The sequence below is a fragment of the Lissotriton helveticus genome, chromosome 1_1, assembly GCF_964261635.1.
Source record: "Lissotriton helveticus chromosome 1_1, aLisHel1.1, whole genome shotgun sequence".
Taxonomy (NCBI): domain Eukaryota; kingdom Metazoa; phylum Chordata; class Amphibia; order Caudata; family Salamandridae; genus Lissotriton; species Lissotriton helveticus.
The window spans coordinates 1,673,476,004-1,673,491,229 of NC_136057.1; the positions used below are offsets into that span (position 1 = coordinate 1,673,476,004).

Below are 15,226 nucleotides of genomic sequence, written 5' to 3' on the forward strand. Positions count from 1 at the left end.
ACCTGTGGACATAAAAGCGTACATTAGCTCTGTGCTCCTGCCTCACGGCTTCTACAATTAAATTATTTTCACTGAAACACTGTACATATTGCCTGAGCCTCATTATGACTGATATGTTTTACCTAACTTGTTGATTGCTGTGCTGTATGACATGGTAGGTCTTTCAATTACTACATGTCCCATAATGCATTGCTCCTGTATAATACTACCTCTACTGGAGTGGGGATAACTTTGCCACATAGGGAAATGGGAAGGTGATGGGGTGGGGGTGATTGCTGTGCATGCGTCTTACCTTTCCTAGTGGCAGCTCTGGCTGAGCTGTCTGCATCTCCCAGTCCACAGACGCTCTCTGGTTCAATGGTGGACCCCACCAACTCCTCCAGCTCAGTCAGGGGAGGCGCACGGTTCTTCCCTCCTCCAGTTTTGTTTGCCTCTTTGTGGAGCTCTGCAATTTTCTTCTTGGTGATGCTCCTGAGGTCATACCGCCTCTTTTTCAGGTCCTCTATGTCCCTTGGAGTCACTCCTACAGCATTCACCTTTGACTGTATTTCCAACCAAATATTTCTTTTGGCAGATTCAGCCACAGTCAGGGACTGCTTTCCAAACAATTCCTGGTGTTCTTTAACCACCTCCTCCACGAGGGCCTGCAGCTCCATGGTGCTAAATTGTATTTTTCTCTTCCTCTCTGGAAGTTCCATTTCACTGCTGCTTGCCATTTTCAAACTTTAAAAGCACCAACAAGTTTTCCTGTGGCTCAATGACTCGGCTCTGCTTTCTCTGTCTCTCCAGAAGCTTCTAATTACTACCAGCTGCCTGGGTGTAGCCACTTCCTGGTTGGGAGGGGGTGGGTGGTAGCACCTGATTGGCTGACTCCTAAGTTTCACTTTCTTACCTTTCCTATTCCGTATTTACCGAATCGATATTTACCGATTCCGTGTTTACCGAATCGGTATTTCCCATTCATTCCTATGGGCCAAAAGGCCCATAGGATTGAATGGGAAGTACCGATTCGGTAAATACCGAATCGGTAAATACCGATTCGGTAAATTCCGATTCGGTAAATTCCGAATGGCAGATACCGAATCTTACCGAATCGGTAAAAATTACCGATTTTTTACCTACATCACATATACCGATTCTAAAATACCGAATCGGTAAAATTCTGTATTTTAGAATCAGTATTTTTAAATTACCTACATCTAGCCCCAAATCCCCAGTTAGTTTTAGAGATCACAGTAGACTCATTTCACATTCACAGAATGAGAATTAACATTATGTACCTTATCAAACTAATGCTTGTTTTTCACTTTGAGATGTCTGCTATTCCATGCTGGATCCTGAAAGTCCTTCTCATGAGAGTGAACTATCTTTTACAGCACCCTTATTCAAAAAGAACATGCATCTAAATGACACATTTCAGACACATACTGTCTATCTTACATCATCATTTATGTCAGAGCACATCACATTCACAGCGAATTGTGAGAAAAATAATTATGATAATAGTAATAATAATTTAAATAATTTTAATATTCTATACCCACTGAATTATCTCTTGATACATGATAAAATGATGAAAGCAGTCATAACCCAGTATTATTTTTACCCACCCAAGAAAAATCAAAGTCTAAATCTACATCAGAGAATTCAAACCTATGTCTTGTAAGTAACAGAAATATCTCTGCAGTAGGCGTTAAACACTTTGATTATGCTAGGTGCTCACATTTTGGTCTAAAGTACAAAAACAATAAAGAAGCCATTTGTTTTCAAATGAGAGACCAATATTCAGATTTATTTCTAAAGAAAAAAAATATTAAAATTAAAAATCACATCACTGAAATTCTTGACACCAAAATGTCACAACAGTCAATTCCCCTACAAGATCAGCAGCACACCATTACATTGAAAGTCCTTGGTATCATTATAAAAAAAATAAGGCTGCCTTTTCAGCTTAGTTAAACAATTCAAACAAATGCATTTTTATCAAGAGTCCCACAAAATTCTCAAAAAGGTCATACTCCATAAATTACTTCTGTTCACACTGAAGAAAATAACATACAAATTGAGTAAAACGTAGCTGAGGAAGGTGAGTGTTCAGGAAGCGGCCATGACATATATATCATATACTAGTATTGATATTTCAAAGCAAGTGTGTATTTTAAAATATCCCTTTATATCAAAATATGCGGCCATAAAGAAAATGGTCTTAGCTGAGAACCCAAACGAAAAATCAACTCTCCTTTGATGCTCGAAAATGTGTCCTCTCTGGGACAGAGGATGTATAGTAAGAACAAATAGTAATCAATTCCCCCAGGCCAGAATTGTTTGAATAGGGTGAGGTTGAGGCACTAAATGGATTTCACCTTAATTACCTAAATGGTTTCTGGCAGTTTGAACATTCTGTACTTTCCAAATAGCACGCAAAAATAGCAGGACCACGCATGGACATGGGGAACTATGCAGGAGTGCTATTGGAATATTAACTCAAGGTAATCTCTAGCCCACCCTGCAATCATCAGTACTGCAAAAAATATATTACACCCATTTCGACTGAAGAAAAAAAAAATTACTTTGCAAAACTTGATGTCTATGAAGAAACTGATATGGGTTTGTGTACGATAGCGAGATGTCAGTCCGTCAGATGCAAACAAATTCAAACAACAGACAGAATGTCAATGATTCCATCAATGCAAAAGGCTTTCTCCTACTTGAAGACGAAAGTCTTGAAAAAGAGGATTCTCCTCAAAACACATGTTGGCTGTTCATGGCATTTTATTTAAGATTTTTTTTTAAAGATTTTATTAAAGATGTTTTTAACAATCGTCCAATAAACCATTGAACATTTTATAAGGATTTGTCTGGATTGATGTATTTTGATAAGATGACTGTCTAAGACTTTCAGTGGACATTCTGCCATATGAATGTGCCGTTTGAGATTGGTGCAGGAGGTGAAAGCACTGGGTTGTTTTTCCTTTGGACCTCGAAGTTTAGTGAAATCTCTTGAAATATGTTAATTTTAGGGTATTCTAGCCTGTCTCGACTTCCATCTTTTAACGCTGGTTAAAACATTTCTCCAGAGCTCTCTGTAGGAAGCATCTCTTTAACACAAGCAGCAACCCCTTAGAGGACTTTCTTTCACATAAATAAAACAAATTAGCATAAGGACTTGCCCTTCAAATGATTACCAATCTATACTTCTTGAAATTGAAACAAATCACCATCCATTAGAAATTACAAAATCTGTGGTGGGACCCTTTCCACATTCTTTCTCCTCCCCTTTGATGTTATCGTGGTTGCGGTGTTCATGAGGTCATCGATGTCTGACTCCGCACTGTTTCATGCAATTCACAAGGACACAAGCCTAAAAAAATTCTATAATTTTACAATTTCAATGTACAAAAATAGTGACAATTTCGCTTAACAAGAAGGGAGAGCCTTGATACTTATTCTTTGAGGTAAATAGGTACTGAGAAGTTGCTGGATTAAAAAAATACTGTGCATGATCTCATGGATGGATTTGATATCCGTAAAAATACACAATTTAACCACATTTTACTCTGTTTTCTAATAATGCTGTGAAAACGTTCACCACAAAAAAAATCAAGGTTCAAACAGGGCTTACATCTCGATTCAGGAGCAACTAAAATGTCAATTTCCCATGGCTGATGTTCACCAATTATTGCAAGCTGGGAAATTACTTTTTAAAAAATGTTTAGGACTACAGTTTATCACCGATAAACAAAAGCAGATGCCACTACAGTTTTGACTGCGCCAAACATGCGAATTGCTGACAGATGAACATGGACCTCACAATCCATGTAAGCCAGGATGTCCAGTATCGGTCCACAAAGGCCAGAATCACACCAGATTCTCAGGATAAACACAGCCTTCGTAACTAGTTGCTTCTGAGATTCTAGGCATGGAAATGCTTCCTGTCTGGATAACTTAAACCATGGCGTGGATCCAGCACTGGATGAACTGGTGCTAAGAACAGTTCCACCGAGAGGTGTAGTGCTATATGTTGTTCCTATGGAATGTGAGTTAGACAGCTTAGAAGACTGGACTACGAAGGGGACATGGGGGAAAAAGAAGGAAGTCCGATGTGAAAGAAAGGTAGGAAAACGGATGAGGTTGTAACCCTTTGTGAGAATTTATTTCAAAGTAAATTGGTTGGAAATGACAGATCAACAGTGAATTAAGCAATGAGTACGCATAAAGAAGGCTGCTACTTGAATGGACAAAGTAGACATTTCTGACCATTTCCTTCTTCATCACAGGTCATCTGCTTGGAACATACTCACCTGACTTCATCCAAGCTACAGAGAATATCTTGTGTGATATGTAGGCTGTTTCAACGGGAGCCAGACCAGACAGAGGATCCGGGCTTAGCCACATTGTTCTGTTCTGGGCAAACACTTTCTCTCTGGCCCGGAGTTCCATTCACAAAAATTGGAAGAGTCCAGAAACTTGCTGTAGCCAAGTGATAACAGCAAGATAAAAAACAGCACATATATGTTTACCGAAATCTTAGCTTGCGTGTGCTGGAGGACATGGTTTTTAATATGCAAGTAGCAGTTCATAGGAAGTTTTCCAAAGGAAGGAAAATACCTCTGTCTGTAGACGAACAAGAGAGACAATCTTCCTCTGTGCTTTGCTAAGAGTGGAATCAGACAGACTTTGCCATAAGCATCTGGTGTTTGTCTTGCTGCTGATGCTAGTGGAAGCCCATTGGGGCATCTTGAAAAGTGAACCAGCAGGCGCCTTTAGATTTTTATTTTGAGTCTTCTGAGGGAATGAAGTCAATTTCTTTGGGACGAGAGAAGGAGCAGCACATTCCAAAACATGCAGCTTTACTTTTGATGAGACAACACTGAAGCGTCGACACTAACCTTATAATTGACACTATTAATTTGTCTTTTGGTCAGACCATGAATGTAATGGAGAAAGTAGTAGGGTGTGCAAACTACTGATCTGAAGTAGATATCAGGTGTCATAGTCGAGTCTAGCATGATCGCTAAACTTTTGGTACCAACATGAAATATACTACAAAAGTAAGTGCGGCTATGATCAGGGCGCTGGTGCTCTGTTTAAGGTTTGGGACTAGATTAGCAGACACCGACTGCCCTTGGCTATGTTCCAGATGACCTGGCTTCATCCATTTTCTCAGCACAGATTGAGGCGGCCATTTTAAGTATTGCCTGCCTACAGCCAAAGAGATTTTAGAGCCATCATTATGTCGCCACTGCGATAATCATGGCAACACTATAAATTAAGCACAACATCCCTAGCAGTTCTAGACTTATAATTCCATTCTGGAAACAGAGAACATGTGAAAAGAAATGTTATTACCTGTCTGTGGACTGACGCTTTTTAAAATTTGTAGACACTCAGAAATAAGAGTGAATATCACTTGAAAGTACTTGAAATTCACAGTACAGTAAATGACTCACGAGGGAGGTGTTGTGTCTCTGGGCTACAAAGAATTGTATTTGCTCATGGAACAGCCCCAAACTGGGTAACAAACAGAAAACGGCACAATTTAGGTACACTTGCAATACCTAAAAGCTCGAGGAACAACGTTTGTTCCGTTGTTAAATCAATCTGCAACAAAAATCCCATTCGCACAGAAGGAGCTCAGAATTCTGCTGAGTCGTAACAGCCTGTGGCCGCTCTCGACGCTTGCAGATATTGCTACAACTCTTTGCACTCTAGGCCGTTGTGTTAGGACTGTCTTGATAGGCTGGTCAGTGTAACCAGACTTTCTAAAACTAGGTAATTAATCTGGGCTTCCAGCTTAGACTTCAATGTAGAAATGTAAAAAAATACAAGTATCATTTAGAGTTATCTTATAAACATAGAGAAATATTTCGTTTGACAGACAAACACATGGCACAATGCAAAGCTGGTGTTCAAATACTGACCTTTCACCATGAATTTGGCACTTAGAATGCTTCATTACATAATGTATCTGAACAAGATGCCCACATTTGCAACTTTTCCATTACAGCACATTCAATGACAAGACACTAAGGTATGAATCTTCAACTATCAGCTAGCACCGAGGATTTTGCCAAAGTGATCTGGAAGGTGCTTTCAGTGGCCAACCTCCTTTAGACGACTGAGTGTCAGTGGCGTATACGGTTTAGGGCTTCATTTAACAGGAAAACTGAGTTGCCACTCTTTTTCTTAAAATTAGCTCGATTTACGCAAAATGGCTCTTGCTACAGGTGCAACGATGCACCATCTTTCCTATCCATCTTACATTACCCAATTATCAACATCCTATTCAGAGTAATCAATTGTCCCCTTTCACAATTTGGCATCCATTGGTCTTGGGTAGGGGTACACGTTACCTGGATTTTCGCTAAAACAAAGTTGTGTTGAAGATACTTCAATTAGATGAGAAAGTCGATATCCGAAATTGGAGAAGGGGTGGTTTTATTGACTGCCTTTGTTAATCTGTTCAATAGTTCATTGCTGTGGCTATGAAAACGTCTTTCTTTCGTGCAGCATAGTCACCAAATGCATGAATGCGCAAAACATTTAAACAGATTATCAAAAGAAAACGTACTTAAAAAGGCGGGACCTCTTAGGTGATGAGGACAGCGCAATTCGATCTCAGAAGACTTGAAAACAAGAGCAGGTTAGGAACTCTTATGGGGTTCAACCACCACTTGTAGCTGGACTAAGATCACTGCTCTAAAATTAGACAACAGAACTACCAGACTTTGCCACCACTTTTTAGAGTCAAAATCAGAGATTTTGGAAGATGAAGGAACTGTGTGTAGAGCTCATGCCTCCTTGCATCTGGAGCCGGTCTTTTTATGTTTGATGATTGTTTCCATGCGTTTCAATACTGCGACTTCAACAGAATCAGGTGAAGTGTTTACTCTGATGCCGATAATGATTCCAATGTCCCTTTAGTACTTTAATGCAAAATCAAGCCAATAATGGATGTACCAAGGGCCCACACCTCCACCTCTCCCTGAAAGAGAACCACAGCCCAAGCAAATTATCAATTTTGTATAAATTGCTTAATCAAAGTTTTTCAGGTTTTGCTTCAAGGTCAGTTGCATTAGAGAGGCCTGGATTTTCCTTCTCCACCTTCTTCGGAGAGTGCACTGGTAGTTTTTGTACATTCTCTGGGAGCGCTGGCTGGTACCGGTACTGGTAGCCATAGGCCCGAAAATGATACGTCAGGTACTCCAACTGGTACATCAGTTGTGGATCGACATAGTGAAATGAAATTGCCAGATCTGAGCAGCACTGGGGTCCCTGTGAAGAAAAGGACCATAATAGTTAGTGTCTGGGATCAGAAAGACCCATGATGAAGAACGAATACCGGGCAATAACATCACATGGGTCAGTTTTCCGTGTCTATTGCATTTAAAGAGATCCAAATCACTATACAAAACACAAAATATTCTTTGTTTCCTTGACTTTTGAGGTATTATTCTGTGGCTAGTCTTCCTCTGTATCATTTCAAATTTGGCTTCCTGTGTAGCAATCAGTATCTAGGCTTCCTGTGCTGTCATCAATACCTACGGTTTGTGCACATTCTTTGCTATAAAGAATTCAAGTACACTAGTTGTGCTTCTTCTTGAGCATCCTCGGCTAGTCAGGCATCATCTATAGCCATTCCAACTCTTCTATGTTTAGTGTTCATTATCTACATTTCAAAAGAATATTTCATGGGCTAAGCTTCAAATACAAACTTTACAAGCCAAGTTTTAGGTCCTGCCTTCATTAGCTAGTCTCCTGGAGAGTTCCCGGCACCTTTATTTCCTTCTATGCTTCATTCACTGGACTTCCTATACAGCGCCCACTAGCTTGTCTTCTTTATAGCTTTCACAAGCCAGGCTTCCTGTATTGCCTTTCGCAGCCAGTCTTCTGATACAGCCTTCACTACCTAGTTTACAGCATCTTTATTCTCTAATGGACACTTTCTTAAAGTCATCACAACCCTTGCTTTCTGAACTGCCTTTAGGAAGCAAGGGTTCAAAAGCAAGTCTTCAGAAGCTTAGCTACCTGTACAGTCTTCACAAAGTAGGTTCTTGTGCAGCCCTCAGTACTGTTCTTAAAGAATAACTTTCCGTAGCTGGGTATTGAGTACAATCTTCAGTAGCTAAGCATCCTTCAACAGCTATTCTTCCTCTGTTCAATCGCTAGGCATCCTGTGCATCTTCACTAGTTGAGGTTCCTGTAGTCTTCGTTAGTTAGGCTTCATGTATGGCCATCACCAGCTAGACTACATTCCGTCTTCACTAGCTACTTTTTATGTGAGGCCAACAGTAACTAGCATTAGGGTGTGCTATTTACTACTAGCTGGTATTCATGTGAGACCAACACAAGGCCGGCTTCGAGTACGGCCTTCAGTCTATAAGCTTCTGTGCACGCATTTGCTAGCCCTCCAGGACAAACTTCAAGGGCTAACCTCTCACCTAGTCTTCATTAGGTAGGTTGCATGTGGAATGTTTACTAGCGACAAGTCCAGATAGCCTTCAGAAGCTAATCTCCAGAACAACTTTCAATAGATGAGCTCTACCTATAACCGTCATTAGCTAGACTTCCTGTAAAACTTACACAAGCTATTCAAGCAAGCAGGATACGCATAAGCATAGACTAATAACAATATGGCACTAAACAAAGTTAAAACGCAACAAAGACCAACTGATTTTGAATTAAGTGATAATTGATTATATTTATGACAAAAGGCACAACCTCAGCACAGTGTTTTACAATTATTTAAAAAAAGGATACAACAGAATTACAGGAACTTGAATCATAAAAAAAAAATCAACAAAATTCACTCGACATAGATCATTATAATTGAAACCACAGTGAAACAGCAGACCACCATCTAGATTAAGTATTAAAAAAACATGACAGATTATCATCCTATGTGTAATGATCACGGAAAGAACACCCGTGTTTTTTTTAGTCACCATCTGTATTCAGCAGAGCAAACTACTTAGCAGCCGCATAAAGTACCAGGGTTGGAGATTCGCTGGCACCACCAGAAAGCAAGGGACTCACAAAGCACAACACATGTTCAGTTTACTATGCCGTCTGCAGTGTACAAATATTTTCCCCATAAACTGAAATGAAAGTCAGCTGAAACAAATGTCCAAAACAAATTTTCCAAAAGAGGTAAAAACATTCTTCAAAGGGTGAAGGACAGTTGTACAATGTGGACTAGTAACAGAGACAAAACTAACATTAAACCAACTGGAGAAAAAAGTAGCAGAGACAATCTCAGATGAGTAAAATTAGTGGACAGATTTGGATCCAGAGTCTCAGGCCATATGCTACCAATTTTTGGCCTTTTCAGTCTTACTTAAAAATTCTGTGTTTCATACAAAATGTTTAGTCTACCTGGAACAACACAATCTCGAGAGAATTCCGGGAAGTGTCTGCTCATGTTGATGAACTGAGACATCTCTTACATACATTTTTGAAAAACTGCCCAAACCTCTGGTCTATATATGTTCACGTCCTACTTGGCCTCTCAGTCACCAAAAGAATGCTCTTGGAAAGGCTTGCCACTGTGACCTGGATGAAATGGCTCTCCAATGGATCACTTTGGTTTCTTTTCAACATGACGCATAAGGTGAAATTGGCCACATTCCTAGCCCCATCATCAGTGTTGTGTGTAGTTTCTCTTAAGGGTCTGCGCTATCACCAACACTCTACGTTGTCTACATGATACTCCTGGGAAACATCTTGGTCACCTTCAACCCGACTACTAAATGTAGCCTGGAAAATATATATCTACAGTAACACTGTTCATTGATGAAAAATGATGTACTAGCTAAAGAGTCAAAATCAAGATGCACCAAAACTGACTTTGCCACAATGCATTTAACATCAACGTACTGCATTAAGATTAGGGTGGCTCTTCAATGCTCTTGCCGCTCCAGACACATTCCGTGGGCCCTCCACTACCCCATCTCAAGCCATCAGCAACATAGGCTTTACCTTGGAAGGTAAGCTGTTACTGAGACAATAGGTGGACATGGTAACAAAACACACATTATGAAGGCAGGACAATTCATGCAGTGGGTTCCTCCCGGAGTACTCTTTCCCACTTCCACTCCATTCCAAGGTCATTTGTTTCTTACAATTTGGAAGTTCCTAAAGACACATCTAAGCATTTTAACTGACTCACATTTAACTGTTGTGGTAGCATTGTCTCACTTCTAATATCTCAATGTTTCTGTAAATTAGTAACCTATTCAAGAAGTCTGTCCCTCTCTCTTTCAGCAAAAGAGAGACTTCGTTTTTGGAGCGTTACATAAAAACATTAACATGTTCCATCCTGTAAGCCATTACAAAGCATGCTGCGTGTCCTAAATTTAATTTATCATCCACAGACTTTACAAAATGAAAGAATATGAAAGGCTGCAGCTGCATCCATGTCCTATGCTGGTCACCAACTCTCACTGCGTCTATGTACATTGTCAACGTTCTCTTAGCAGTGTGCAGAGTAGGTCGGACCAGCCTATGAAGAAGTCTGACAATGCCCAAAGGGCCCAAATGACAGGTCAGTGAATGGGCTGGTTTTGTGCCTTTGTGTGGGCTGGGTTTTGAGATGTGGTGGGTTAGTTTTGTAGCGGTGTGTAGGACAGTGTTGTGCACATCCTTTTATAGTTACCATAATGCAGCAGGAAGAATGTTCAATCAATAAATCAATATGGTGACTTGTTAAAAGCAACTACTCACCTGTAAGGGTCTAAGGGTCTCAAGGTACTGGCGGGGGAGGTGAGGGGACACTGCTGATCCGTTAAAAGGCACTGTGGTTCAGTCGAAGAGCCAGGTATTGAGGTTTTTCCTGAATTGAGGCAGTGACGGTGATTGCCTGAGGAGGAGAGGCAGGGCGTTCCAGGTCCTTTCTGCAAGGTAGAAGAAGGATTTTCTTCCTACCGTGATTTTGCGGATATGTGGGATGGCAGCCAGTGCCAGTTGGGCAACGCGGAGATCTCTGGTAGGTGCGTAGAATTCGAGGCGGTGGTTGAGGTACGCAGGTCCCGCTTTGTAGGCATGTGTGAGGAGCTTGAAGTTGATTCTTTTGTTGACTGGGAGTCAGTGGAGGTTCAATAGGTTGCACTGGATGCAGAGAGAAGAGCTGGGTGAGCACCCCACATGTTATGCTGAGAGCTGCATCATGTCGTATCGGGTTTGCTGTGGTGCAGTTTAATTAGAAAAATGTTCTTAAGTGCCAACTGACCCACCGTGGCTGATGCACACAAAACTTCTCTCCATTTCCCACTCTCCAACTAAATCATCCCCCTGGTTGCGCGGGCATTGAATTCGTCCATGAATGCCATTGCCAAATGCCGCTTTAAGCTCTAGCAGCAGACTGGATATGTATGGAAGGGCTACTGGGCAAATGCGTGGGTCGGTTGACTACGCAACGCAAACTTGTAATAGCTGTGCAAACTTTGCAGAGGTATGATGGGAGAGATGAAGATCCTGTCAAGTTCTGCCCTGCAGTACAGCATAGTTGTACTTCAAAAAGGCAAAGGAGGAGTTGCTGAGCCAGGAAGAAAAACAAAATGTTGCTTGATGAATATTTTCTTCCTTTCCCAGTCAAAGTTTTTTAATGTTTTACAAAAGTAGTCTCTGCTGTTAATTGGAAGCTCCTTATCAACTGTCCACCATCTATACTGCAACAGCCTCCACAACGGAATCCCTAAGAAATAGAGAGTGAGGCGGAAACTGAGGAAGAATGGAGAGGCCAAGACAGTGAAGGGGCAGGAGAGAGTGAGGCGTAAACTGAGGAAGGGTGGAGAGGCCAAGACAGTGAAGGGGCAGGAGAGAGTGAGGCGGAAACTGAGGAAGAGTGGAGAGGCCAAGACTGTGAAGGGGCAGGAGAGAGTGAGGCGGAAACTGAGGAAGAGTGGAGAGGCCAAGACAGTGAAGGGGCAGGAGAGAGTGAAACAGAAATAGAGGAAGAGTGGAGCGGCAAAGACACTGAAGGGGCAGGAGAGAGTGAGATGGAAACAGAGGAAGAGTGGAGAGGCCAAGACAGGGAAGGGGCAGGAGAGAGTGAAACAGAAATAGAGGAAGAGTGGAGAGGCCAAGACAGGGAAGGGGCAGGAGAGAGTGAGACAGAAATAGAGGAAGAGTGGAGAGGCCAAGCCAGTGAAGGGGCAGGAGAGAGTGAGACGGAAACAGAGGAAGAGTGGAGAGGCCAAGACAGGGAAGGGGCAGGAGAGAGTGAGACGGAAATAGAGGAAGAGTGGAGAGGCCAAGACAGTGATAGATACATAGTCCGTGGCTATCCTGAAAACTTGTCAAGGCACCAATCTTCCTGGACTTACGATGGACACCCCTGATGTACTGTTTTGTGTGCATGCATACGTTGTTTTAATGGTGTGCTGACATGCACTTATGATAGTGGATCGTGCATTATTTGGGGTTTGGGTGCACGCACTGTATGCTATGAATGCATGCAGTGTGTGAGAGAGTGCGTGGGCTGTCTGTGCACCCTGTGCGTTAGGGAGCCCAGGCACAGTTTGACAGCATGAAGAGTGGGCCGCTTGTGCTGTGCTGACTGGGCGAATGCACCGATTTTATGAGCAAGCACACTCTCTGATGTGCACGCATGCTGCAGAACACCCCTATGGAATGAATGACTCGAACATTCCAGTTACATATGGTGCCAGTGAAACGCTACTGTAGTTTCTGTCGTGAAATATGACTCGCAACCATAGAATGAGGAGAAACAACTTAGGAGATGCGTCACTTCCTGCTATAGGGGAACAGTAGGGAAATTCAAGATGACTGGCACTTGGCTGCTAAGGGGTTTTCCCCTCCTGCGCTACAGATTTATGTTCCCCATTATACATGACGAGTTGACCTTGTCATGAGCACAGATTCATTGTGCCTCATGACGAGTTCACCTTGTCATTAGCATGCAAGTGGTTAAGGAACGCTGGCTGCCCTCCGTTTTAGCTCAAATACAGTTTGCTTAGCTTTCGGATATGGCAGCTTGAACTTCGTCTTTTATTTTAGAGGAATTATTATTTTTTTTAGGCGCCCAGTCTGCGCTCAGGACCTGGCACAGTCTGCGCTTTGTCTTCTTTGTCAGTGGCACATGGACGAGACAATCAACTGGATCCGCTTCAGTCATAAAACCGAGCCCCATCAAAGCGACCGGACACCATAAATACACGTATTACATCATGCACTTTATGTATCACACCAACTTGTCTGAGGAAGTTTACCCTTCTGATCACTGAAGATCTTGTTCCTCGCAAATAAAACAAAAATGGATTTAAGCAACTATACAAGCTTTGTGGTTAACGGATTTATCACGTCGTTTTCACGTACTGTTTGCTTGCTCTTAAAATATGTAAATCAATCGGTTTGTGTTGGTGCTTGTGTGCACAGTCACTCTGAATTTCTCATATGGTTATCACGGTTGGTTAAACCTAGATTATTGTGTTGGATGTATTGAATGAAAGGTAAAGCCGTTCTAATGCTCTTGTCGTCAGCTAAAAAAAAAAGAGACATAGTTTCACATCTGCACTAACAAGTACATTTAAAAAAATGCAAAGGACGGGCACCGTACGTAATTCATCGAGCAGCTGTTGTGCTTCATGTGTTTTGAGCACTCGGTAATGTATTGAAGCATGCCTTTCAATGGGGTGCGAGTCTGCAGCCCGGGGGTTACTCACACTTGTTGAACTGATCACAGGGCGCACTCTGGGTGAAGGAGCGGCATTCTCTGTCAGAAATGCACAATCCACTATTTTTCCGTGGCGGGCGGGAGTCCGAGTGCCCTCTGCGTCCGTGTGATACAGTACTCTTGAAGTGTGTTGTGCAATGTGTATTCTTCGGGCTGTGTCTGCGTTCACCTAATATACAGCCATGTAAACACCTGTCAAAGAGCAACAACAAAGGCAAACTTAAATTGAATTTTGGAAGAAATGTGCCCATTATGGACACTTTAAATCACAATGGGGCAACCCGATTATGACAAAGATAGGAAGGAGGTGGTTGCGCCAGAGAAGAGATGAGAGTGAGCTAGAGAGAGGGGACTTGGAATTTAAAAGTAATGTGGAGATGGGGAGAGGAGGATGAGGGTGACGGGGGAGTGTCCGCTTCAGAGCTCGAGAGAGTTGATTGAGGGGCGGAGGAAACAGACGAAGACGGAAAGAGGAGGTGAGAAAAGAGGGTCCGGCTGGGAGCTGGGAAAGAGGCTAAAAGGGTGAAAGGGAGGGGAGAATGCACGGAGCGCATTCCAATGAAGTCTGGTGCGAGGCGTGGGGGGCGGGGGAGGGGGAGGGGAGCAGGCATATGGTGTTTGAGTGAGCAGCCTTTGATGTGCGAGCGAGTGTGTGATTGAGAAGTGAGGCCAAGCGCGGGCTGGGGAAGCTTCACGGTTGATTACCTCCCCATGCATTGGGGACAATCCTCGCTGGTTTCAAGAGTTGTTTTGCCCACAATACTCTCGCAGAACAACGCATGCGCGTTGGTTCAGCGAGACCTAAACATGACAAAATAAGGAAGTATTTCTATTACAAAATTTGCTGTGTTATGCCACACAATTTGCCTTTTCTTGCTGCATAATTTAGTCAACCCTGCCGCATAATTTGAGCTTCCCTTGCTGCATAATTCCAGTGGCCCTGATTCTGAGATGGCCCTGATTCTGAGATGTTAAAAAGCTGCCCTGGTATGTAGCTTGTCAGAACCAGCAGTTGTTGACACAATGAAGATGCCCGCCATTGGTGAAGGAGCTTCCTGCAGATTTACTCACATTGGACTGAGCACCCTTCTCTGCTCCTGACACGCGGATCCTTCCTGGACTCCGGCTTTACCATTGTTTTCCGTTTCTCCGCGCCTTTGCCAATCTGTTTACTGTCGTTGCCCCTGTCACTGCTGCTGAAAACAGAATCCACGTGCTTCGGTCTGTGTTTTACTAACCCACAGTCCATGTTTGCCACACGCCGCCAATTCTTGTGTCTTAACTCTTAAATGCAGTTTGTATGTATTTAATGACGCATGGGACTACAGGTCCCAGAATGCACCGCACTCTTGGCTACAACCACGCGAAGGCTCAAGCTACCGCTTACGTCACACGGCCAGCTCTGCACAAGTGAGGACAGCGTCACTAAGCTACAAGGCAGACAGTGAAAACATTACAATCGCTTTATACAAAGCAGTATTTGTTTTGGTGCTTCACAGAGGGCGCTCTCGCGTCTCCTTGGAAAGCGCCCCC

At 42.6% G+C, this 15,226-nt stretch overlaps 1 protein-coding gene across 2 annotated transcripts in view; it reads right to left on the reverse strand.

Annotated features, from left to right (window-relative positions):
* LOC144830768 (glycoprotein-N-acetylgalactosamine 3-beta-galactosyltransferase 1-A-like) overlaps window positions 1-15,226 on the reverse strand; it is a 712,051-nt gene that overhangs the window by 435,059 nt on the left and 261,766 nt on the right. The window contains exon 4 of one of the 2 annotated variants that reach the window (XM_078688935.1): window positions 1,760-7,275. The exons of the other annotated variant lie outside the window; for it this stretch is intronic. Coding sequence (XP_078545061.1) covers window positions 7,039-7,275 — 237 coding nt within the window. The 3' untranslated portion in view covers window positions 1,760-7,038. Of the gene's footprint in view, window positions 1-1,759; window positions 7,276-15,226 lie in introns of those variants that run through there. 2 annotated transcript variants of the gene reach the window in all.